General features: G+C 34.7%; 1 protein-coding gene across 1 annotated transcript in view; it reads left to right on the top strand.

Moving 5' to 3' along the window:
- Window positions 1-27,711, top strand: part of ASZ1 (ankyrin repeat, SAM and basic leucine zipper domain containing 1) — a 52,040-nt gene that overhangs the window by 21,089 nt on the left and 3,240 nt on the right. Inside the window, exons 5-12 of the mRNA XM_036425200.2 lie at window positions 11,611-11,722; window positions 12,245-12,379; window positions 13,576-13,700; window positions 14,432-14,507; window positions 16,044-16,100; window positions 17,498-17,607; window positions 24,358-24,463; window positions 27,407-27,520. Coding sequence (XP_036281093.1) covers window positions 11,611-11,722; window positions 12,245-12,379; window positions 13,576-13,700; window positions 14,432-14,507; window positions 16,044-16,100; window positions 17,498-17,607; window positions 24,358-24,463; window positions 27,407-27,520 — 835 coding nt within the window. The remainder of the gene's footprint in view (window positions 1-11,610; window positions 11,723-12,244; window positions 12,380-13,575; window positions 13,701-14,431; window positions 14,508-16,043; window positions 16,101-17,497; window positions 17,608-24,357; window positions 24,464-27,406; window positions 27,521-27,711) is intronic.

Here is a 27,711-nt window from a genome sequence, read left to right as displayed (position 1 = left end):
TTTAAAGGATAACTGTTGAATATATTTTTCTTGCCTGGTAATTTCTCTCTTTTAGTTGTTTGAGTATTTAGTTCCACTCTCTTCTGGCTTGTAGAGTTTCTGCTGAGAAATTCAATGATAACCTAATGGGCTTTCCTTTATAAGTTATTTTCTTTTTCTTTCTGGCTGCTTTGAGAATCCTTTCTTTGTTGTGAATTTTTGACAGCTTTAATACAAATATGCCTTGGAGAAAGCCTCTTTGGATTGAAGTAACTAGATGTTCTATTTGCTTCTTGGATTCAAAGATCTAGTTAGTTTTTCCCATAGGTTTGGGAAGTTCTCCTCCACTATTTGTTTGAATTGGCTTTCTGTTCCCTTTTTCTTCTCTTTTATGGCATGCCTATAATTCTTATATTACTCATTCTGATGGAATTCAGATTGTTTTCATAGAGTTTGTTAATTTTTTAAAAATCTTTTTAAGCTCAAGTCTCTCTCCTCTTCCCTCTGCATCATTTCTATCTTCATTATCACTGGTCCTTTCCTCCATTTGTTTTGCTCTATATCCGGTGCTCACTAGGTCATTCTTTATCTCTTTTATTGAATTCTTCATCTCTATGATTTCTCTTTGGTTCTCTTTTAAAGTTTCAATCTCTTGGTGAAATACTAGTTTTGTTTGTTGTTTTCTAAACTTGCTAAATTGCCTGTTGTATTATCTTGCCTCTGAGTGTTTTCAAAACTGCAATTTTGAATTCTCTGTCATTTATGTCATATATTTCCATGTTTTCTAGAGTTTTATTTTCTTTCTGAGCTCTCTGTCTTGGTTATTCATGGTATTTAATAGATTCCTTCTCTTTCTAGGAACACAAAGAGGTCTTTCCATTCTTTTTCAGTAAGAGGTGCTAAATCATAAGTTTCTTTTTAACTCTGATTCCCAGTGCTATCCCCTACAGCCTCTGCAGCGAGTGTAACCCTGATGTGTGACGTAGAGTTGGGCTGGGGGAATCCCCTAGTTTCTTTGTTGTTTTGCCCTCTCAATAATGGCAAAGTGGGCCTTCTGCTGGCGTCCCTGTGTCCCCATTCTGTGTCACAGAGTGCACTTGTTCCTCAGGGAAACGTGATTCTGTAGTATTAGTTTTAGTTAGTATTAGTGATTCTGTAGTATTAGTTTTAGTTGGTATTAGTGATTCTGTAATATTAGGCTCCCATTTAATGTGCTCCACATTCGGACACCATGGGCAAAAGGGCAATCTCTGGAAGGGATGGGGAGAGGGAGGTTGGGGGGTTGGGGTGGGAAGGGGGCCAGGTTTGTGGCTTTGTTTCTCTGTGAGAATTGCTGACTGCCTGACACCACAGCTGCTCGTCTGCGCTATGTTCTTGCCCAGGTGTCCTAGCTCAGCCATAGCTAGTGCTGCTTACTCCTGCAGGAATGCCCGAGTCTCTCTCTTTCTCCCAGCTGAGAGAAGTGCCAGCCACAACCGGATTCCTCCCCTCTCCAGCAGAGTTCCCAGCTGCCAGGCCACATCCCTGGCTTCTCTCATACCCAATTCCTTTCACCTCCCCCTTTCTCCACTTGCCCGTCTTTAGATGTTTCAATGTATGGATCGCTCAGGGTATTTGTGTGTTGAGCAGGGACTCCTTTGTTGAGTTAAGCTGTTTAAATGGTTGAAACTTCAAGGGAGAAGACCAAGGGAATCTTTCATGCCACCATTCCTCTGCCACCTCCTTTGACTTATTACTCCCTAATCTCTAACTTTTATTTCATTTATACAATTTCAACATCATCGCTCAGATATATGGTCATTTCTGACTCTATATTTTTGTTTTCTCCTAACTGTATATTTAAATTATTCCTTCCAGGGCCACATTAATAGTCCATTAAGCTTTCCATAAGAGCCCTATATGTTTGTAAGTATTTGGGATGGGTGATTAGCTTGTTTAGCACATGTTTATACATCTCGTGTTGTTTTCTCGTTGTTTTTAATGTATGAAAAAGTCTTGATTTCACTGTGAGCCACTTGACTACCATGGCACCATACATATTTTTTATTCCTTCACAATTCTTTCATGAGAAATTTATCATTTTCATTGAATTTAATAGATTTGAAGTAGAATTATAATTTGTCTATTTTATTTGCATAACTGAACTGAAACATAATTTTCAAAGTAATTAATTCATTAATCCATTTATACCATGGATTGTATGAAGCATGACTTAGGGCCTGAAGATTTTGGTCCAAGTACTACTATAACAACTAGTCCAAGCTAATACACTATCAAGACTTTTTCTAGTCTTTGAAGCTTAGTTTTTTAAGTGATTAATAGATGTGATACCTAGCTAACAAGCAGAATTAAAACAAGATAATGAATCTGAAGGTACTGAGCATATTGTCATTTCATAGTAACCATTTACCCAATTTTACATATACTTAAGTAGATAATGAATTGTTTCTGTGGTATTATGAGAGTCACAATTCCTAAAATGCACATTTCTGATTGATTTATGAAACTTAGTTAATAAGTGTATATTTTATTTTTCTTTAAACCTTTCTTACCATTTTAATGCTACTATTAGCCATATATATATATATATATATATATATATATATATATATATATATACATACATCTGTATATTCATACATATAGTCATCATCTATAAATCATTTGGCCTTTTTTCTATTCTACGTTTTAAAATATATATATTTTATTGATTTTTTACAGAGAGGAAGGGAGAGGGATAGAGAGTTAGAAACATCAATGAGAGAGAAACATCAATCAGCTGCCTCCTGCACACTCCCCACTGGTGATGTGCCTGCAACCAAGGCACATGCCCTTGACTGGAATCAAACCTGGAACCCTTCAATCTGCAGGCCGACACTCTACCCACTGAGCCAAACCAGTCAGGGCAATTCTACATTTTTATTGAGATCTGATTTATAAAGTGAAATGTATAGTTTTTAAGTGTACAGTTTGCAATATAACAAATATATACACCTAGGTAGTTAACATTCACATTTCCCTAGAAAGTTTTTTAGGTCTCTTTTAAGACAGTCCCCTAGAGGCACCTCTTGTTTTTATTTTTAGTTAGCATATTATATATTAAATACTCTTTTTTAAAATATATTTTATTGATTTTTACAGGGAGGAAGGGAGAGGGATTGCGCATTAGAAACATTGATGAGAGAGACATTCATTAGCTGCCTCCTGCACAGGCCTACTTCAGATATGCCCACAATCAAGGTACATGCCTTTGACCAGAACTGAACCTGGGACCCTTCATCCGAAGACCGATGCTCTATCTACTGAGCAAAACCAGTTAGGACTATATTATTATAAATACTCTTAGTGTGTGAGTTATTTCACTCAGCCTAGTATTTTTTATTTACATTCATGTTTTTATAGCAGTAGTTCAATTGTTTCTATTGATGAGATATGTTTCAGTGTTTGAATATATCACAGTTCTTTTTTCTTCTAGTTTTCTTTTTCATATTGATTTCTAGCTTAATTCCACTGTGGGGTGAGAACATGTTTTATATATTTCACATCTTTGAAATTTATTAAGACTTTCTTGGTGGCCCAGCCTATAAACAGTTTTTGCAAAAATCCCATATACATAAAAAATAATGTAAGTTGGTAGTAGTTGTGTATAATGGTATGTGTTGTATTAATTAAACCACATTTATTAGTTATCTTGTTCAAATCTAGCTGACTACTAATTATTTTGGCTTTTGCTGTTAGTTACCGTAATGTATATTTTGGTCAACTTTTGCTTATTTATTTTAAAGCCACCATATTCCTGATACAATGACTTTATTCTTATGCAGTGTGATTCTCAGTAAATGTAGTAATACTTTATTGCAATACACTTTCTTATTAGAATGGCTATATCAGCTGTCTTTTAGTTTAGTATTTTTGTTTGATGGTATATCTTTTTTTGTTCTTTTTTTCAACTTTTCTATATGCTTTTATTTAAAGTAAGCAATGTATAGATCCCTTTTTAAAATCAAGATTTATTAATAATAGTTTATTCTAATTAAAATATTTGGTCCATTTGTATTTAGGGTGCATGCTGATATATCTGTTCCATTTAGTTAGTGCTCTATTTTCCAAGATTGTTTTTTGATTCATTTTTTAATTCAATTTCTATCTTGCTAATTTCTTTATTCTTCTATTCTTTGAGTGGCTATTTTAGATACTATAACATGTATTCTTTACTCATTAGAGTCTATTATAAATTAGAACTTTTATCAATTCCTGGGAAATGGCAGGAATCTTAGAATATTTTAACACCATTTGCCCGTCCAAATTTTGTAGATTTACATATTCATTTTATTTGGTGTTCTTCAGTCCACCCAACATTTTCATGTTTCAATTAGGGATTATTTTTCTTCTGAAAATCTTTTTTTAGTGTATTTTCTAGTGACAAAGCCTGTTTTTGTTTGAAAACCCTTTTTTTCATTTTAATTTTCAAAGTTATTTTCATTGACTACATACTTCTAGGTTAGAAGTTATTTCCTTTTGATATTTTTAAACTATCATTTTGTTGTCTCCTAGCCTACATTTTTCTCTTGAAAAGCCAGCTGTTAAGTCTTATTCTTGATTCTTTGAATGAATTATGTTTTATCCTGTGGTTTTTAAAAAAAGATTTTCTAGCTCTAGCCAGTTTGGCTCAGTAGATAGAACATCAGCCTATGGACCAAAGGCTGACGTTCAGTTCCTTTTAAGGGCATGTACCTTGGTTGCAGGCTTCTCCTAGGTCCTGGTCAGGGCACATGCAGGAGGCAACCAATTGATGTGTTTCTCTCACATTGATGTTTCTCTTTGTCTTTCCCTCTCTCCCACTCTCTCCCAGTTTCTGCACAAGATCAATGGAAAAATACCCTTGGGTGAGGATTAACAAAACAAACAAAGATTTTCGATTTGTCTTATTTTAGATAACTTTGTTATGATATCCTTATATATAATTTTCTTTGAATTTGTTTAACTTTGGGTTCATAGAAATTCTTTGATATACCTATTTAATGAGTCTGGGAAACATTTCAGCTAGTATATTTTCAGATATTTATTCTGTCTCATTCTCCCTCTTCTTTCCAACTGGGGTTTAGACCATTACACCCCTGTCCACATATGTTTCTTCACACTCTTCTTTATCTTTCATGGTTTTATATTTCACCTGGGTGTTTTCTCACTGCCTATCTTCCAGGTTGCTAATCCTCTTCTGTTATAGCTAATCTGCTATTACATCTAAACATTAATACCTTACTTTCAGTAATCCCAGTTTTTTCAGTTGTAGAATTTCTGACTGCCTCCTTTATTCCAAAAATTCTAATCTCTAAATTTTTTCTTTCACACCTATTTTAGGTTGTGCTTATGGTAACATTTATAGATCTGTTCTTTCGGTCTGTTTTGGTCAACTGGTTTTATCTCCTAGAATGCCTAGTAAATTTTTATGAAATGCTAGAAATTACGTATAAACATTTGTATAGGTCTCTTTGCCTCCAGAAAATATTTAATTTTTTTCTGCATGAGAGACTCTTGATCTACTTATGGATTATAATGGTTCAAGGCTGTGTTTTGGGATTGGTCTCTTTTCCCAATAGCCTTTCAGTGGTAGAAATTCAAGCTTGCAGCATTTATCTGACCCACAGGGGTAAATGAGTGGTCTGGATAATGGATATGAGATGGATGGCAGGTTGTGTAGATACATGAATCTTTCAGGGGGCAATTAGAGAGTTATCTGGGGGTCCAACTGAATATTCAGGCATTGATTCAGGACTGGAAAGTTCAAAAAGCTTTAAATTCCCAGGCTAGTAAGAATAAGAATGGGATATTTCCTCATGCCTCAACCTTCATAATGTTCATTTGAGCAGCTTGATTAAAGTGACTACATTTTATATGTTCCCTATCTTTACTCTTCCCTTAGGATCATGAATGCAGAAATTTTTTTCTTCAGCTTTATGAAAATAATGAAATCCCTCACTAGCTTTTTAGCCTCTTAACAACTGGTTTGTAGTCATCCTCTCTTCCTTCCTACACATATCTGTGTATCTTAGATCACTTTTCTGCTATTCCTTTTTTTTTTTCCTCCCTAGACTTTTAGAGTTCTTGTTTGGTAGTCCTGAATCCAATTTTTGTGCTTTAGCCCAGCCCCATAAGGCCTACAACACAGGCCATAGCTTTCTGCTTATGCTACCCAGGAATTGGCAAATGTCTTCTTAAGGGAACAAGTGGCAAGAAATATAGGACTCAACAAATGCTTATTTTCTACCCAGGATCTTGGTTTCTCATGTTCTTGCTGCCTTAGTTTTTCTACAATGCCTCAAACATAGTTTGTATTTTACAGATTTTTATAACCTTTGTTAGTAGAAAGATTGATCTAATAAAACTACTCTGATAGTAATTGGAAATGGATGTCCTAGTTATAGCATTTTATCATTGTCAAAATTTACAGTTTTCCATAAATTTCCCAGCTAAAGCTGATTAAATAGAATAAAAACAGCAGATAATATTGAACTGCATAGTAAAAATCTGACATGAAGACAAACCAACCATTTTACACTTAGTACAGAGAAATGATACATATATCATTATGTAGGTGCTTTTTTCCTCCTGCCAAACTGATAATTTTGTTTCTACTTTTTCATGTATGCCATCTAGTGGAGGTTTTGTAGAAATGAAATAACAAGAAAGAAAGATGAATGAAAGATCATCCAAAAATAAAGGTCATCCAAAAATAATTTTTAAAATTATAGTTATATATATAAATCTTACTATTTTAACCCATTTTAGCCATTAACAATTTTGAGAAAATTTGGTAGATGAATAAAAATACATCTTAGTATCAGTAGTAAATTCAGCTGTGTTTTGTTAGACAATATATGCTGAGCATTAGAAGATACAAGATTAAAGGTCCAGTCCATTCAGGAAGAATCTGACAGTATAGATTACAACACTTAAAGGCACTTGTAACATAGTAACATTAGAGGTAGAATAGGATATCTCTACGAATCAAAATTAGGAGAATTTAACTGAGATGAAAATGACAAATGGAAGAAACTTCCTAGAAGTATATCATTTGAACTGAGGTTTAAAGAATGAATAGAAGTTAGCCACCTACCAGTAACTATGGTAGGAAATGATATTCATGCCCTGGGCAGGGTGGTTCAGTTGCTTAAGTGTTGTCCCTTGCATAAAGAGGTTGCTGGTTCAATTCCTAGTCAAGGCACATGCCCAGGTTGCTGGCTCAATGCCAGTAGAGGGCATGCAGGAGACAGCCAATTGATGTTTCTCTAAAATAAAATAAAACATATTAAAAAAGGAAAAGAGAAAATTCCATGTAGGTGCATGATTAGGCAGACAAAAAGCCCATTAGATTCAGGCAATTCATAAGTTAAATAACCAGATTGTATGAAATTGGTGTAGAAAATGAGCAAAACTCATATTCATCATTGGCTAGATAATAACCTGTGTAATCTTTGCTTAAAAAAAATGAATTTAATCCTGAAAACTATTGAACAATTCTAAGAAGAATGAACATATCCTATCTTAATAAAGAGGGAATATGCTAATTGACCCTCACATCATTGCAAGGATGGCAGTGCCTAGAGCCAATAAGGTGGGAATATGCTAATTGACTGCCACACCCTCAAATATAGCAATACCCACACCACAAGATGGCAGTACCCAGTCCCCTCAGCCCTGCCTCAGGAGTCCCCCAGTCCCTTCAGCCCCCAGCTGCCCAGGGCCGGCCCAAGGCACAGGCAAGCCTCAGATGGTCACTGCCCAGCCGTCCAGGGCCGCCTGAGGCTCAAGTAACCAAGGCCGACTGAGGCTTGCACTGCCGGTAGTGGTAGCAGCAGAGGTGTGATGGGGGCATCACCTTCCTCTGATCTTCGGGTCACCTCCCGCCCCTGAGGGCTCCAGGACTGTGAGAAAGGGGGCAGGCCGGGCTGAGGGACTACCCCTCCAGTGCATGAATTTTCATGCACCGGGACTTTAGTTATTTTATAAAGGTTATTCTGATACCAAGTTGAAGATGAATTGGAGCCAAGAGGTTCAATTAAAAGGCCATGGACTACATACTCAAAATTGAAAATAGCAAGTAAATTTGCCTGAATTTGAAGAATATTAGTTCTATTGTACCTCAAGATAGTTTTCAAAATTGATTATTTAAAATTCTGACCATGCAAGGTTTTTGTTAAAAAATTTTAAAAGTATGTAACTTAGAAAGTGAAAAGTCTTTTCCCCCTACTCTTCAGTTCTTATAGCAGGTGGTTATATATTTTTGAAGAACTTCTTCCATGTGTTAACATTTGTGTTCTGAAGCTTTTTAGTAAGCAAACTACATCTAGTAGTTTTCTTATCTAAGGGGGAATACACATCTGTAAAAAGCCATTTATATCCATGTGAATTTATAAACAAAACTATATCCCTGCTTCTTTCTGAGATTCTTAAGAGAAACTTATATTTAGAAGAACTTGAGTTTTCAATACAATTTCAGAACAAATTTAAGAAAATTTTGGTTATAATTTTTAGTAATAAGGTTCAATCAAATGGGACACTTACACTTTCATGTCACCTTATTTGGACACTCTGCCAAAGAGTATCATCTCTTTGAGATTATACTTCAGCCAGCTTACTTTAATTAGGTTACCAATTTTGCCGTATGGTGGAGAGAGTTTATGAAATTTATCCTGTGTTTCATGATCAAATATACAAAAAAGGGGACATATGTAATATTTTCAACAATGAAGATTTAAAAAAATAAAAGAATATGGTGACCTCAGTCCCACAACCACAAGGAACTAAAATTTACTAACATCCTGCCAAAACTGGTTTGGCTCAGTGGTAGAGCGTTGGTCTGCAGACTGAAAGGTCCCGGGTTCGATTCTGGTCAGGGGCATGTATGTTGGTTGTGGGCACATCCCCAGGAGGGGGTGTGCAAGAGGCAGCTGGTCAATGTTTTTCTCTCATTGACATTTCTAGCTCTCTATCTCTCTCCCTTCCTCTCTGTAAAAAATCAATAAAATATATTTAAAAAAATAAAATTTACTAACATCCTGAATGAGCATGTAACGAAATTCTTTCCTAGGAGTTGGCCAATGTGCTAACTGTTTTGGGATACCCTGAGCACAAACCCAGTTATGTGCCATGCTTGAAAGTTTGACCTACAGAATTCTGAATTAGTAAATGGGTGTTTTATTTACTTTTTATTTATTTATTTTTTAAACATTTTTATTGATTTTTTACAGAGAGGAAGAGAGAAGGATAGAGAGTTAGAAACATCGATGAGAGAGAATCATCAATTAGCTGCCTCTTGCACACCCCCCACTGAGGATGTGCCCACAACCAAGGTACATGCCCTTGACCAGAATCGAACCGGGCATGTACCTTGGTTGTGGGCACATCCTTAGTCCGCAGGCTGACGCTCTATCCACTGAGCCAAACCGGTTTTGGCTAAATGGGTGTTTTAAATCAACCAAGTTTATGGTCATTTGTTATGTAGCAATAGAATACAAATATACGAACAATTCAATTAAAAATAAATAAATAAAAATTTAAATTTATTGACATAAATATTCCTTTATACTTTAAAATCTGGAGATTCTGTACTGATATCATTTCTCTTATTCCTGACATTGGTGATTTGTGTTACCTTTTTATCTGATCAATTTGGACATAAGTTTTTCAATTTTATTGATCTTTTCCTCTTAATCCGATTCAAAAGAAATAAATGTACAATATGAAATTGTAGAGAAAGGTAGAGGGAACAGCACTTGCACAGTCCCTGAAAGGGGAATAATTTGGTGTTTTCATAAAGAATAAACTGGAAGTGGCCAAAAGAGGAGTCATGGAGAACAGTTCTGAGACTTATGCAGTAATATAGATCAGAAAAATATAGATGATAGTTTGGACTACTTATAATAGCTAACAAGATGTGAGAAGTAGTTAGATTCATAATATATTATGAGATAAATCCAATAGCACCTACTGATGACTTATGGAATGATGGAGAATAGCCACAAATAATGCTTAGTCTTAGGCCTGTGGTTAAGGTTAGTTTTGTGAAATAGTAAAGATTGGAAGGAGCAGATTTGAGCTATTGTGGGAGAAGTGAGATGGAGGAGAGGCCTCAAGAGATCTGCTGTATACTTAATGAACATTTTGAGTGATTAGTTGACTCAGATGAATTTTTCTTTTGTATATATTTTCACTTTGCTTAAGTTATCCAGGAAATTCACTCTTTAATGTGTAAAAATTGTCATCTAATAAAAGCACTATATAGGAGATATTCAAGGTAAAGGAGACAATGTTTGATAACTACATATATTGTAGTTTTTAATAAAACATTAAAGTTGTAATATACTAGGAAATAGAAGAAACAGATAAATGTATAAATCTTTTTGTGCTAAAGACACTGGAGTGCAGTGATTAGAGTTAGGTTGTACCTTATGCTAATAAACCTAATAATGAAATATTCTGTTTAAAGGTAGTGTTTATAATGTGAGTAACCAAGATGAATTTCTTTAATGAGATCAAAATAGAGAATTCTGAGCTGAAACTGGTTTGGCTCAGTGGATAGAGCATCAGCCTGCAGACTGAAGGGTCCCAGCTTCCATTCCGATCAAGGGCATGTGCCTTGGTTGTGGGCACATCCCCATAGGGGGTGTGCAGGAGGCAGCTGATCGATGTTTCTCTCTCATCAGTGTTTCTGTCTCTCTGTCTCTCTCCCTTCCTCTCTGTAAAAAAATCAATAAGATAAGTTGGTTTGTTTTTTAAAAAAATAGAGAATTCTGAAATTTGTTATTCTTTTTTGAACTGCTTTATATTGTAAATTAGATATTTGAGGTGACTTCAGAAGATTAGACCCAGAATTCCAGACCTGCTTTAAAACAGACCACAATATAAGCTTAGCCCAAGTAGAATTGATAGAACCTGTTTGGTGTCCTTTGTAATAGGTCCAGAGGATGACTAACTTGAGGTAGAGGGATTCGATCTGTAATTTTGGAGAATGGTACAGTAGAGGGAAAACACTATGCTCTTCTGAAAATAGTCTCAGAGAATTTGGCTGAACTATTAGATTGATCTCTTTCTTGATTAGAGTAAGCCTCCAAATCAGGATAAAATTCTTTCAGTCGTAAACTGAAGTAGAATTGTAATAGAATACTTGACAAAACAGAGGAAGTTTTAAATACATTTTTATTTCAGCAAACTGCTATATAAAATTCAATAAGCATTCAGTTTGAACATTCCTCTGAGGACAGGGACCTTTTTTTGTGTTATTCATTACTATATTCTCATCATAAGCACAGTGCGGCTACTCTGATATTTTTTTATATGAATTTGTAAATTAATGAAACCTCAAATTAGAAAGTGTGGTTTATTTTGTGATTTTTTTTTTTTTTTTACTTAAACGTGTTTCTTCACTAGAGGGTGCTGTGTAAGCATGCTATACTTTTAAGTGTTCATTTTATTTTCTATGAGATTGGATTTTAAATAATATGATTTATTAAAAGCTCTTATTTCTCCTTTTGCTTTCAAAGCAATACTGATGGTATTGTATATTCGTGAACTTGAGTAACTGTTAATAGAAGAATTAACACAATTGTTTCTTTTCTTCCTCCTCTTTAGGAGACTTATGACTCCAATCATGTATGCTGCACGAGATGGTCACCCTCAGGTTGTTGCTCTCCTTGTTGCCCATGGAGCAGAAGTTAATACCCAGGATGAAAATGGTTATACTGTGAGAATCCATTGTACAATGCTCCTTTTTATTTCTAAGACATTAATATCTTACAGTTATTAGTATTAGGCCACAAATACTTTTGAAGTAAAAGTTACAGAAGGGCTAGGATATAATTGTGTTTTGATGAAGAAAAGCAACAGCTGAAATATAAAAGAGGAATTATCTGTCTCTCTTGGACCTTTGACAAAGAAGCTATAACACACAACAAAACCTGGGCTCCAGAATACACCTAGAATTCTTTTTTTATAGAACACAGTTCAGTAATTGGCAGATAAACCATTTTATTATATAACATCACTTGAGTGTTTAAAACATTTCTCTTATAAAATCACAGAGTATTGGAAGTTTGCTTTGCAATTACAACTTTGGAAATATGTTTACATTAAATTGTGAAATGAAGAGATTGCATCATTTCATTAATTAACCATGTTTACTTTTTTAAAATTTATTGTTCTTTCCCTCTCATATACAGTCCCTCTTTTTAAACAATGTTTTCCTCCCCGCCTCCCACTTGTCCAGGCTTTAACATGGGCAGCACGTCAGGGTCATAAAAATGTAGTTTTGAAGTTGCTTGAACTTGGAGCAAATAAAATGCTGCAAACCAAACATGGAAATACGCCAAGCGAGATTGCAAAAAGAAATAAACATCTAGAGGTATGCTTTTATATATTAAACTAAATTTTCTATGGCATGTTATGTTGTTGTTTGCATTCTAGAGTAAATGCTGGTAACTAAAGCTCTGTGAAACTTCATGAAGAAATTTGTAGTTTTTCTTCTAAGCTTTGAAAATTTGAGAACTCTTAATTAGTTTATTGTGTTATTAAATCTAGGGCAGTGGTCGGCAAACTCATTAGTTAACAGAGCCAAATATCAACAGTACGATTGAAATTTCTTTTGAGAGCCAAGATTTTTAAACTTAAACTTCTTCTAACGCCACTTCAAAATAGACTTGCCCAGGCCGTGGTATTTTGTGGAAGAGCCACACTTAAGGGGCCAAAGTGCTGTATGTGGCTCACGAGCCGATGTTTGTCAACCACTGATCTAGGGTATGTGACATCGAAATAGAACATTAAAGAACATAAAGAAAAATATAAACATGAAAGTTTTTGAGTTTTTAATTGTTTCTTAAAGTGAGATTTAATTTTGTATTTTAGTTAATTATGAAGCATAACCTTGACTTACTAAAAAGTTAGATTTTAAAACTAAGGAATTTCCCATATGGAGTTGGGATTTGTATACATTTAGCCCTGCTTATTACTTTCTTCCTACTTAACCATGTATTTAAAGTATTTCCTTTGTACTCGATCTGAGATACTTAACCAAATGAAATTTTTCATTTTGTTTCATATTGTATGGGAAATATTAATGACTATATTCTTTTGTTTTTACTATTTTTAATTAGGTGTACTTTTTTCCTGTTTATTTAATTTTATTTATTTTTTAAAATATATTTTTATTGATCTCATAGAGGAAAGGAGAGGAAAAGAGAGGTAGAAACATTTATGTTGAGAGGAAACCCTTGACTGGCTGCCTCCTGCACATTGGACCAAGCCCACAACCTAGGCATGTGCCCTTGCGCAGAATTGAACCTAGGATCCTTCTGTCTGCAGGCAGATGGCTCTATCCATTGACCCAAACTGGCTAGGGCTCTGGTTATTATTTTAATTAAGAAAATATTTGCTTAATTTTAAAAAAGTTATTCTTAGATAGTAAGTTGTGAAAGTTCAGTCCCTTTCACTTTGGAAAAAACATTCTTTCTAGATATAAAATAATCACATTTAGTTTCTTTTAAGTGTAAGTAATAGTATATAATATTGTTAACTATATTTGAATGGCTCAACTTTTTTCAGATCTTCAGCTTTCTTTCTTTGACTTTAAATCCATTGAAAGGAAAGCTTCAACATCTAACTAAAGAAGAGACTATTTGTAAACTATTGACAACGGATTCTGATAAAGAAAAAGATAGCATATTTAGGTAAAAACCTTTTTATTGTTCACATAATACCTATAATTCAGTAAAAATTGTGCATGGTTTTATTACTTCTAATAAATGTGATATATGATATCTTAAACATAAGCATTTTTAAATATCACTTAGAAATGTCTACTTCCTAAGTGCTTTATTCTCCAGAATTTTAGAAAAATTTTATATGTGTATATTGACAGTAATGAGGATAATGTTTTGACTTTAAATAAAATATCCGCAATAAAATTTATTCCTAAAAGGTTCTAAGATTATGTTTTTGTTAGTGCTCAGTTTTTTTGAACACTTAAGTTTTTAGCAGATTTCTGATTTTATAAGTTAAAATTAAAAATACGTATTTTTTCCTGAACACCATTGGTCAGTATAGGCCACAAAATTGTTAGCTGTTTACCCACATTTAAAATTATTATTAAACTCTTAATTCCCATAGAGTTTTTCATGTACAAAATCTCACAGAATATATATAACAGTTATTTTCATTCTTAAGAAAGATTATTTACATTTTACTATCACCATTTACTATCACATGTTTACTTATATCTTTACTCAAGAAACCTTTTTTATTCCTGATATAACATAGATCTATTGTGTAAATATGCAATATATTTTACATATATTCATTTTCACTCATTCTCATTTTTTCTTTACATTATAAATACTTATTTGTTGTTTGGGCATTTATAGTATTTTTCTGAAATTGACACTACTATAAATATATATAGTTCATATACAGCATTTGGAGACCTGGAAGTATTTTTACATGGTCTTGGACTTGAACATATGACAGATTTATTAAAGGTAAGACATTGTATAAGCTACAATAAATTACTTATGTATATTTGTTGGTTAACATGACATTAAATATCCATAAACAGGCATATGAAAAAGTCCCAAATGCACTTTTCTTTGTTATTTGTACTTATAAGCATTTTGAAAATTTGTACTTAAAAGAGTTTCAAAATGTTGTACTTACAAGCATTTTAAAAATTTATTATTCTAGAAATTTATATACATTTTCTGGCTGGAATGAACAGCTTTTACTTACTGCCTAAAGCTTCACAGAAATCTTCCTTATACATCTAAGCTCTTCATTTGTTTTCGTAATTGCTAATCTTCCTGTATAGAATATTAGAAGAAGCATTATTTTGAACCAAATAAACCTGGGATCAGATTCTTGTTTTAATGATTATTAACTAAAATATGTTACTTAAATATCTCTTTTTTTCATGCTGCTGATAATACCGAATGTAGGGTTGTCAAAAAGATTAAATTCATATGCCATCTACTGTTAAAGGTCTTTTAGGCATGAATTATGGGGTTTGAATAGATGATAATTTTAAGACAACTAGAGGCCTGGTGCATGGATTCATGCACTGGTGGGTTCCCTCAGCCTGGCCTGCACCCTCTCGCAATCTGGGATCCCTACGGGATGTCAAAGAGCCAGTTTTGGCCCAGTCCTTGCAGGCCAGGCCAAGGGACTCCACTGGTGTACCCTGACTTGATGTTTTTCTATGCTTTTCTGAGTGAATAATTAATTCCTCTTTTATTTTCAAACTAGAGGTCCAGTGCACAGATTTGTGCATCAGTCAGGTCCCTCAGCCTGGCTTGCAGGGATTGGGCTGAAACCTGCTCTTTAACATCCCCCACGGGGTCCCAGATTGAGAAAGGGTGCAGGCCAGGCCAAGGGACCCCACCGGGCCTCTAGTATGCATATAAGATCTTTGGTTAATCTCTTTCCTCACTTCTCTGAGATTCATCAGTCTGTTCCATGTTTCCATTCCTGTGGTTTTTGCTCCTGTATTGAGTGTCTGCACCCTGGTGGTCAGTGCACATCATAGCTAATGAGTCAGTTAGGCTTTTATATATATATAGATTAACTGATATTGAAGGATTAAAGCACTATTCATGATAGGCTGTCCTTCAAAATATGTACATTCTGTTTGGGTAGTTCAGAATTAGACTTCCTTGTACAATCTTGAAACTTCTTATTTGAGTTATATTGAGTAAAATTAAATGTTATTGGTGGTTTAATGTGATACAAATAGAAATTTTAAATACTCATAAAACATAATTTCTATCAAATTTTATAGAGTAAATATAAATTATTTTTTACTCTGGAAAACTAGCTATGTATATTTTTAAGGTAATTATAGATATTATGATATTCATTACTATCTACCTGGTGGTATAATTCTGTACCTGCATAATCCTGTCCATTCTAGAAAGTTGAAAGTTGTTTAGGTAGAATGTAACTAACTTATGTACACGTGGCTACTTCCTCTCCTACTGTTTCATTTATTTTGAAAAGTGGCATTCTTTTTTCCTTTTCTACAGGAAAGGGATATAACTTTAAGACATCTTTTGACCATGAGGAAAGATGAGTTTACAAAGGTAGTATCAATTTCAAAAACTGCAGACATAATCTTTCATATTTCTAAAATTGTAGATGGAAACTTTTATTTTCTATTTTAAACATCCTAGGCTATAGACCATGAGTGATATTTTGCTAGGTTTTTTTTTATTCTATATGATTATAGATAACCAAAATCTTCTGTTATGGTGTTATGTTATTTTAAGATCTTAAGAGTTTTTTTCTTTTGATTATTTATGACATTTAACTAAAAACCCTTCATTTCTAAATATAAATTAAAATTTTAAGAGGGTTTTTTTTGTGTGAGTATGAACATGTGTCATCCAAATATTGCCTTTTACTGGATTTCTCACAATGGTCAAGACCTGTTATTTCATCATCTGATATTATTAAGCAACAATTTAAAAATAATGTGGGAAATATAAGAGTTACTTTAAAAAAAATTTAAGTATTTCATTGATTTTTTTACAGAGAGGAAGGGAGAAGGATAGAAAGCTAGAAACATCAGTGAGAGAGAAACATTCATTGATCAGCTGCCTCCTGCACACCCCCCCACTGGGGATGTGCGCACAACCAACATTCATGCCCTTGACCAGAATGGAACCTAGGATCCTTCAGTCCGCAGGCAGACGCTCTATCGACTGAGCCAAACTGGTTAGGGCAAGAGTTACTTTAATAATAGGATACTTAAAAAGTAATGATATTTCTGAAATATTGGAACACATTGGCATTAACACATTGGAAACTTGAAATCTTTGGTGTCACTAAAAATCAAAATAAACACACTAATTAGCTAAATCCAGGAAAGAAAATTTAGTTAATACTAAGGGAAGAATACAAACATAAAGAAGACAGTTCTTATGTAATTACAGATATTTCAAATAATATTTTGAAGGAAAAATTGTATTACTGTGGTTTTTTAGACTATTTGTTAAAATCTAGTCATTTGTTTTTAGAATCCATCACAACTGTTGTGTATTGTAAAAAAATTTACTAAAGTTGCTGAAACCGGTTTGGCTCAGTGGTAGAGCGTCGGTCTACAGACTGAGGAGTCCCAAGTTCGATTCTGGTCAAGGGCATGTACCTTGGTTGTGGGCACATCCCCGATAGGGGGTGTGCAAGAGGCAGCTGGTCGATGTTTCTCTCTCATTGACGTTTCTAATTCTCTCTCCCTCTCCCTTCCTCTCTGTAAAAAATCAATAAAATATATTTTAAAAAATTTACTAAAGTTACTACGTATCTGTCTTGATGTAAGCTTCTTCATCACAGTTACAAGCAAATATTTTTTCCAGTCTTATTTTTTCAATATGTATCTTTTTTCAAGATATGAATTAATCAAGTATTAGAAAACTATAGTAATTTTGAATATTATTTATGTATGACTATCTTACTACACCTTGAAATTATATCTATTTAGAATGGAATTACCAGTAGAGATCAACAGAAAATTCTGGCTGCTCTTAAAGAACTAGAAGTAGAAGACATAAAATTTGGAGAATTACCTGAAATAGCAAAGTTGGAAATCAGGTAAAATTAACTTACTGGTTTACATTAATATTGTTTAGAACCAACTATTCTTTTTTTTTCCAATTTAATTTTGATAATGTTTCAGTCATTTTACTTGATATCATATTTCCCCAGATAGTTCATTTTGCAATACTGTGTTCTAAAATGGGAGATACTTTATAAAGTCGATTTTGAAGTTATTTTACCAAGATGCAAAACAATGTATCTTCTTGTTAACTCACATAAAAACATTTTTATTTTGTATTGCATTTTGTTAAATGAACTATTTAAGAGATCTCATGCTTTTCTTAATATAGCTCTTACTCTCTTTAAATAATTTAAAGTGTCAAATTGAAAATACAAAGAAATGTTATTTTCATTTAGGGCAGTTGTTCTCAACCTTTCTAATACCATGACCCTTTAAAACAGTTCCTCATGTTGTGGTGACCCCCAACCATAAAATTATTTTCGTTGCTACTTCATAAATGTAATTTTGCTATTAATAAATCATAATGTAAATATCTGTATTTTCCGATGGTCTTAGGCTCTATAGTGACCCACAGGTTGAGAACTACTAGCAGGGTTGCCTAAAGACAATTGGAAAATACAGATATTTACAGTTATGAAGTAGCAATGAAAATAATTTTATGGTTGGGGTCACCACAACATGAGGAGCTGTGTTAAAGGGTCATGGCCTTGGAAAGGTTGAGAACCACTGATTTAGGGCAACAAGAAAATGTTTCCCATGTAGCTCAGCTCTGTCTTCAGTTTTATTCTGTAAGAAATTGTTATTAATATATAAAGTTCATTTTCAATATTATAAATTTGTCATGCACTGATTGTTAACATTAGTAGTCTAAAAGTTATTTTGAAAAGAATTTTTAATTTTATTAATGTACATGAAATTTGTGCATGGGAGGGTGGTGACCCTCAGCCCAGCCTGCACCTTCTCCAATCTGGGACCCCTCAAAGGATGTCCAACTGCCTGTTTAGGCCTGATCCTTCCATGGGCAGTTGAACATCCATCTCACAACCCAGGACTGCTGGCTCCCAACTGCTTGCCTACCTCCCTTCCTGATTGCCCCTAACCACTTCTGCCTGTCAGCCTGATCACCCCCTAACCACTCTCCTGCCAGCCTGATGGATGCCTAACTGTTCTCCTGCCATCCTGATTGCCCCTGTCCTCCCCTGCAGGCCTGGTCACCACTAACTGCCCTCCTCTGCAGGCCTGGTTACCCCTAACTGTCCTCTCCTATAGGCCTCGTCTCTCCCCTCCCCCAACTGCCTTCTCCTGCAGGCCTGGTGCCTCCCAACTGCCCTTTCCTGCTGGCCATCTTGTGGCAGCCATCTTCTGTATTGGAGTGATGGTCAATTTGCATATTACTATTTTATTAGATAGGATTATGGAGTAGTAAAAGATTTTAACATTTTTAAAAATATATATATATTTTATTGCTTTTTTACAGAGAGGAAAGGAGAGAGATAGAGAGCTAGAAACGTCGATGAGAGAGAAACATCGACCAGCTGCCTCTTGCACACCCCCTACCGGGGATGTGCCCACAACCAAGGTACATGCCCTTGACCGGAATCGAACCCGGGACCTTTCAGTCCGCAGACCGACGCTCTACCACTGAGCCAAACCGGTTTCGGCAAAGCTTTTAACTTCTATTTGAAACATATTATAGGAGCCCCTATGTACCTTTCATCCAGTCTCATCCAATGTTAATGTCTTGCTTAAGAAGATATTACAATATCAAAATATCAAAACCAAAAAACTGATATTGGTACAATCCACAAAGCTCATTCATATTTCACCAGTTACACATGTACTCATTTGTATCTATGTATATAGCTCTATGCAATCTTACCACATAACTAGAGACCCGATGAAAGAAATTTGTGCAAGAGTAGACCCTCCTTTCCCCCGGCTTCTGGCACCGGCATTCCTTTGGCATCCAGGACCCAGGTTTCCTTCAGGCTGCTGGCAGGCACTCAGGACCTTAGCTTCCCTCGCAGCCCCAGTCCGGAACGATGTCTGGTCTAATTAGCATATTGTGCTTTTATTATTATAGAAGATAGAAAATAGCTTCATGCACCTACTTTCATAATCAATACACCTAACATACCATTACCACAAGACTCCTTCATAGTACCCCTTTATAACTATACCTCTCCCTCCCTTCTCCCCTAATCCCTAGCAACCCAATAATTTGTTATCTATTTTTATAATATTATTTCATGAGTATTATATAAATGGAACCATATAAGACATATTCTTTTCTGTTGGCTTTTTTCAATCAGCCTAATTTTCTTGAGGTTCACTCAATTTATATCCTATAAAATATAATGCTTACAAATTTAGTAGTATTATCACTAGTCTGCCTAAAACTAATATTGCAACTATGATAAACACTGAACACATGAATAATAGATTTCCACATTATTTTGAAATTTAGAGGTTTTTCAGGAAAAATATAAATGATCCAAGATTTTTTAAAAAAAACTTTATTACAATGTTAAATTATTTTCCTTTCTCTCAATATACCTCTTTATAACAATAAGATACGTTTTCAAAATAATGCCTCATAATTGCTTCAAAATAACACTTAAGCACATTGTGAAGGATTTCAGTTGTGAGGAATTAAAATCAGCAAACCTTGAGTTACTTTGTTCATTTTCTTTACTTATTTACTGTATTGCTTTTATGAAGGAATATTCTAAGTTTTACATGCTAACTTGCAAATTAAATGTTTTAATATAATTTATTTGTGTGATGGCAGAATTGCCTGTACAAATTTATTTTGTGGATTTAATACACTTAAATAATGTGCAGAATACTGAATGGTTTACTTATTAAAACTGCTGAATTTAAAAAAAAAATAAAAGTGGAAGACATATATTTTAGGAATTTGACCTTGTTATTAAATCACAGACTTTGTTTATATGCTGTTAAGGAAAAGGTTTTACTTCCCATTTATTCAAAGTCATTCTTTACAGAAGAAATTAGTCATTAAGTCATAAGAAAACTAACAGCAAGAAAAGTTGAACTGATTAATTATAATCTTCTGATAATGTGATTTTAACAATTTAGCTACTGATTTATTTTAAGATACTTTCTTCTCTGTTGTAAATTTTCCGAAATAGTATCTCCTAACATATGCATAGTACACTTAGCCTTAATATGTTTGCAGATTTTTAGAATGTATTTTACAAATATTAATAACTATTATATTACTACTTTGAGATATTTTGAACAGCAATAGTTGTTTTCATTCATGTCTTGACATTTTCAACCATTTCTGCCTAGACCTTTTCTCAGCCTATCCGACATCTACTTAAATTTATCAAAGGCATCTCAAAAATATTTTCATTAAGAAAACTGTTTCTTCTCCAAAAGAAAAAAATCTGTATAGATACAAAATTTTATGTAAAAATATATTATTCACATCTATTATTTTTAAGCTTTCTAAAATCAGGAACCTACATATTTAACAGGGGAATTATTGAATTACATTGCATCAATATAATTATTTTATTGTGCCATTAATATTAATTTGAGACTTAATACCATGGGACAATACTCAGAATAAGCATAAAAAGCATAATATAAAAATGGAGTGTGAAGTATAGTGCTAGTTATATATATGCATAAGAAAAATACTGGAAGAAAATATGTATTATAAGAAAATATTCTGAAAGAAAATAGTATCGGTTACTATCTTTGGATGATAAGAGTATTGGTAATTTTAACTTTTTTTGATATTCTACAATGAGCACAGAGTATATTTATTTGGAGTACCTTTATTTAAAGTATAAATTTTATCCTATACTTGACTTCACATTTTAAAATATGGTCTGTTGTTTTACTAATGTTATGCTGCAGTATCAAATCTAAAAGAGTTATGGTATCAAAGTTTATATCTTTATCCCTTATGTAATGCCAGTAGCTCTCCTTCTTTTTGTTATTCTGAGAACAGGCTGGAGAAACAGCCCCAACCAGGGCATGCTGCTCTTGTAGCAAAGGGAAAAGAGAGCTGGAAGAACCAGTCACTCACTCTCACAGCTTCTATTCAAAACAGTCACTTTCAGTCATATTTTATTTGCCAAAGCAAGTCACACAGCCAGCCTTATGTCACTGGGGCACGAAGTATAATTCTGTGGCAGAGAGAAGCCTGGTAGTATTTAGCACAGTAGAAAATACATAACTTCATCAAGTAATGCAATATACTATGCCTATGCCATATCTGCTTACTTTTAATTTAAATATGTACGTAATTATCAGGGCTGCCATGTAAAGACATATAGGGAGAATCTGTATTGTTCTGGGTCGGGGTTGGGCAGCCATTTACATAGCTGTATTTTTTACAGCTTACCTGTCCTTACTAGCTCTGAACATTATACAAGAATGGTATATATTTTCCTCTTATTCGTTAAGACTCTAATTTTGTTCATTATTCTACTTATTTGAACTGAGTTCTTATCATTTTCTCATCTAAATAAGAGCTTATAAGTTTATATTATACATATATATGTATGAAGTGCCTATGTAGAATTATATACCTGCTCTCAGTTGATATTTTGAATTAGAGTTCTCAATGCATCTTAATTTCCTTGAACTCATTAAATAAAAAAGACACAGGTCATTAATGAAATACTCTTCAATAATTATTCTTTTCATTGATAATAAAATTTGAGTATTTAAAGAGCACTAAGTGTGCCTTACATAAATATTACATGGAAACAAAATTGATGTAAGTAATGACTGTTGTTAAGATCAGAAAGAAAATGGAATGAAGAATTATATTTGTTTTAAAAATGCCTTTATAAATACCAAAATATATTTATAAAAAAAAAAAAAAAAAAAGACTGCCACTTTCTGTTGCTTACTGGTCATTTCCACCTACATATCGCATATCATTGACATAATCATTATAATTAAATTTATTTAAATGTCATGTATATGCTAGACAAAATGCTAGATGCTTTTCATACATTACTTTCTTCAGTCTTCTTTAGAGTTTTGTTATCTCAATTCTAGAATACAGAAACATTCGGCTGAAGATTAGGCTTTCCCAAGATCATAAATGTGGAAGGTGAATTCAGATTCAGGTCTTTCTGACTCTAGAGCCTATTCCTTAATTGTTATGTCATAATATTATATCTTTATCTCACTTCCCTACCCCACCCCTAGATTCAATTCCCTGTTGGTGCCACCACCTTCCATTGAAACCAAACAACAGAATCATTCTAGACTTTTCCTTTCTTTTACATTCAATCTATCATCAAGTTTTTCAGTTTATTTTCCAAAATGTTTCTTTCAATCAGTATCTACCCCTTCCGTCAAACAGACTGCCATTGTTAGATCCTTAGATTAAGCTTTTCTTCGTCATCTCTTAGATCAGTGATTTTCAACCATCTCATTGCACATATAAACTATTAAAATTCTGATCTGACAAAAGTAAAATAGGTTTAATTTTGACTCATTCACATAGATGGCTGTTGTGTTGGCTGTTGTCATTTTTTTAACTTAACATTTTAGGGGGAAAGAGGTCAGTGCCCCTGACTCGTCAGGTATTACATGTTTTAAATTTTCTTGTGGCACACCAATTGAACATCGCTGTCGAATATGGATATACCCATTAGTATCCTACTTACTCTTCTCTACTTTCACTTTTATTCCTTTAAACTACACCATTTCTCAAATAAGCTTTCTTAATCAAAAATCTGATTTTCTACTTTTCTATTTAAATTCCTTTAATAACTCGTACCTTATAAAGAAGATACAATTCAGTTCCTTAGCATGCCACAAAAGTTCCTTAAATAAATGGTTAGGTCTATCCTCTCTCCTTACTACTTTCCCATAATTGTGCTTTAGTTATATCTTAGTGACCTCCTACTCTCATACTTTTGCACCTGCTATTCTCTCCATCCATAATTCCTTCTCTTCCTTACTTTTATTACTTTCTCTTCCTTCCTTACAAACCTATTCTGCTCCACACTCAATTCAAGTTACCATCTCTATGAAGCACTAATTCCCAATTCCCATTATACTGTTCATCATTTCTGTTTTAGATGCCTCCATTATAAACTTAGGTTAACAACTACGGTACCTTAAAGGAGTTGTTATGAGGAATTAAAGAATAATAAATGTAAAATAACTAGTGCAATGCCTTTAGATAGTATTCAAAATCTGTCCTCTAACACTCCTTCTTCATATAACTCTGTGAATAATCATGTTATTAATTGAACTAGAGGACCAGTGCATGCACTGGTGGGATCCTTTGGTTGGGCTTGCAGGATCAGGCAGAAACCGGCTATCTGACATCCCCTGAGGGGCCCCAGATTTCGAGAGGGAGGTTCTTTGGCGATACCCCCCAGAATTGGGCTCTCTCCTCTCTGCTGCTGGGTGCATCACCTGAGAACCACCCCTGCCAAGTGACCGCAGCTCGGCAGCTCCTGCGTTGAGTGTCTTAACCCCTGGTGGGCAGTGCGCATCATAGCTACTGGCCAGTCTGCTGGTCGCTTAGGCTTTTATAGATAGATAGATAGATAGATAGATAGATAGATAGATAGATAGATACTTGCTTCTTATTCTGAACTTAGAGATCTTCAAGATTAGAGATTTGGTTTACTTTGTATATTCAATGTATTTCAGTTTTATTCTATGAATACATTTTAGAGAATATAACAAATATAACTAGACACTGAATAGCACAATAGAATGAAATAAATGGCTTACATGTGTGATTCCTGTTTGTTTCCTCTTTTTAGTGGTGATGAATTCCTCAACTTTCTTCTGAAATTAAACAAACAATGTGGCCATTTAATAACAGCTGTACAGAATATCATTACTGAGTTGCCTGTAAATTCTCACAAGGTATTCTACAAAAGTTAAGTGAAGAAAAGTATGAATGATGAAGAATATTTCAGATAAGTCTATGACAATTAGTAATAGCAGTAATATGTTAAAATTGTATTTTTTTTCTAAAAAAATCATATAAGATCTCAATAAGTAAATATGTTACCTATTACTCCTTTACATACTTATTAATTGAAAAACTTTTGTGTGCTAGTCCTCAAGAAAGGAAAATGAGTCAGACAAAAAATTAAACTGATCTGTTTATTGTACTTACTATTTGTTCTAAAGGGAATTTAGAACAAATTTAAAATATAAAGACAGGAGACCCAAGTGGAAGTTGAAACAAAACATTGTTGAGTGTTATTAAAAAACCATATCAAGCCCTAACTGGTTTGGCTCAGTGGATAGAACTTTGGCCTACGGACGGAAGGGTCCCAAGTTTGATTCTGCTCAAAGGCATGTACCTTGGTTGCAGGTACATTCCCAATGGGGGTGTGCAGGAGGCAGCTGATAGATGTTTCTAACTCTCCCTCTCCCTTCCTCTCTGTAAAAAAATCAATAAAAATATATTTTAAAAAACCCAACCATATCAATATATAAGGTGTTTTACCCCAATTAGCTTGGCTTAGTGGTTGAACATTGACCCATGACCCAGGAGATCATGGTTCAATTCCTTATCAGGGCACATGCCCAGGTTGTGGACTCAATCCCCAATATGGGGCATTCAGGAGGCAGCCAAAATTTTATCTAATCTCTTTTATTCTTTAATTACAGAAGACATATCCTATTGAATAAAAAGAATAATATGCAAATTGACAATCACTCCAAAACACAAGATGGCTACTCCCATGTGGATACAAGATGGCCAGCAGGAGAGGGCAGTTGGAAAGTACCAGGCCTGCAAGGGAGGGCAGTTGGGGGCGATCAAGCCTGCAGGGGAGGGCAATTAGGGGTGAACAGGCCAATAGAGGAGGGAAGTTGGGGGCACCTGGGCCTGCAGTTATGGGCAGTTGGGAGGGACCCAGGCCTGCAGGGGAGAGCAGGTGGGGGAGACCAGGCCTGTGCTGTGCTTACAGGTACCCAGGAGAGGCCAAGTTGTGGCTAGTTCTGGGCTTAGGGCCACTTTGCAAGAGGCATAGGGCTCCCTAAGGCCAGATGTTGCTTATTTGTGAGATTTTTTTTTTAATGTATTTTATTGATTTTTTTTTTACAGAGAGGAAGGGAGAGAGATAGCTAGAAACGTCGATGAGAGAGAAACATCGACCAGCTGCCTCCTGCACACTACTGGGGATGTGCCTGCAACCAACATACATGGCCCTAACCGGAATCGAACCTGGGACCTTTCAGTCTGCAGACCCACGCTCTACCACTGAGCCAAACGGGTTTCGCCATATTTGTGAGATTTTTGAAAAATCTAAAGCATGAACCAAGATAAGTTATTTGTTTGGAAAAGCCCCTGGAAACAGCTTGGGTGGGCCCCAAAGTTGTGTGGGGCAGAGTCTCAGTGAATCATTAGGGTGGAGCAAACAGGTGAGGCGGGCCGTTGGAATCTCAGATAGGTGCCTACCTACTGGCTCTGTGGTTGGTGGGCTCATCAAAGGAATAACCTCTACCAGCACTTCTGTCTGGGATAGAGCTGCCCCTCTAGCTCTTGCCCTGGTGGTGGACCATTCAGTTCTTCCCTCTATGTCTTTGGTGCCTTTTGAGCTGCTGCCCCAGTGCTGAGATTCAGAAAGAGTGAATCTCAATAAGTCTGTATGCAGATCCTTTAAAAGGAACTATCTGGGACTTCGCAACAACTCTGTCCCCCTCATCCTCCATTCCAGCTTTTAATTTTTGTTTTATTTTTTATTGGTTTTAGAAAGAGAAGAAGGGAGAGAGAAACATCTGTTTGTTGTTCCACTTATTTTATGCAATCATTAGTTGATTCTTCCATGTGCTCTGCCCAGGGATTGAACCCTCAATGGTGGCATATTAGAAAATGTTCTAATCAACTGAGCTACCCCACTAGGGCCCCAGCTGGTTTTTGCAGGGTCGTCTTTTCCTGGCACTGACCCTGGGCTGGGGGTCTGGTGTGGGCTGGGATCCCTTGCTCTGCTCAGCAGGGACCTGTTCAGCCAAGATGCCCCTGCCAGTTTTTTCTGCTACATCTGGCTGTAAGACCATCCCATTCTGAGTCTCTGCCCCTCTTACTAATCTCCATGTGGCTTCTTCTTAAATTCCTAGTTGAAGAATTTCCATTCAGCCAGACTTCAGGCAATTTCTAATGTTGATTCTGTAGTTTAGTTATATTTTGATATGGTTGTGGGAAGAGGCTGGAAATTTTAAACAGAGAAAAGGTAAGTGACCCATAAAAGTAAACTTGTTTTGTAGAATTTTTAAAATGTGATTTGGCTTTAGTTCTATAGCTTTTTACTTTATAGTGAAAACATTTTAATGTACTTATTTTCCTGTAATTTTTAAAAAAAAAATATATATATATATATATTATTGATTTTTTACTGAGAAGGGAGAGGGATAGTTAGAAACATCTATCAGCTGCCTCCTGCACACCCCCACTGGGGATGTGCCCACAACCAAGGTACATGCCCTTGACCGGAATCGAACCTCGGACCTTTCAGTCTTCAGGCCAACGCTCTTATCCACTGAGCCAAACCGGGTTCAGCGATTCCTGTAATTTTTTATAACACTAATATGGGAATCATGTCATTCTTCAAATTTTCATCATAATTTATTTTTCATAAATATTTTTATTACTAATATTAGTCTCCATAAAATTATTATGTACTACATATATTTAGTAAATTCATCCACGAGAATGGGTTTGACTATTTATATAATGTTACTGACTTCTTAAATGCTTTTCCGTTAAATAATTTAATGCTGTGTAATTTTTGTGGATATGATGTTGTGAAAGTTGTTTTCTATTATTTAACATGCAACTTTTGAAAATATTGACAGATAGTACTTGAATGGGCTTCTCCTCGGAATTTTACTTCAGTTTGTGAAGAACTGGTTAGCAATGTTGAAGATTTGAGTGAAGAAGTCTGCAAACTAAAAGACTTAATTCAGAAGGTATATATTTAGCATAAAAATGGGGGAAATAATTGGCAGGATAGTATGTTAGACAATGAAGTAATTCTGACCAGAGCAACTTAAGCTACCACTAAACAGTTGGAAAGAGACAATTTCTAAAGGAAGAAGTAATATTATACATAGGAAACAAATTTTGTCGCTCATCAAAGAAGTGCAGACTAAAAAAACAA

The sequence above is a fragment of the Pipistrellus kuhlii genome, unplaced genomic scaffold (assembly GCF_014108245.1).
Source record: "Pipistrellus kuhlii isolate mPipKuh1 unplaced genomic scaffold, mPipKuh1.p scaffold_m20_p_10, whole genome shotgun sequence".
In the NCBI taxonomy this organism is placed as follows: Eukaryota; Metazoa; Chordata; class Mammalia; order Chiroptera; family Vespertilionidae; genus Pipistrellus; species Pipistrellus kuhlii.
Note: the sequence above shows the minus strand (reverse complement) of the source record. Positions and strands in the feature narration are given on the sequence as shown.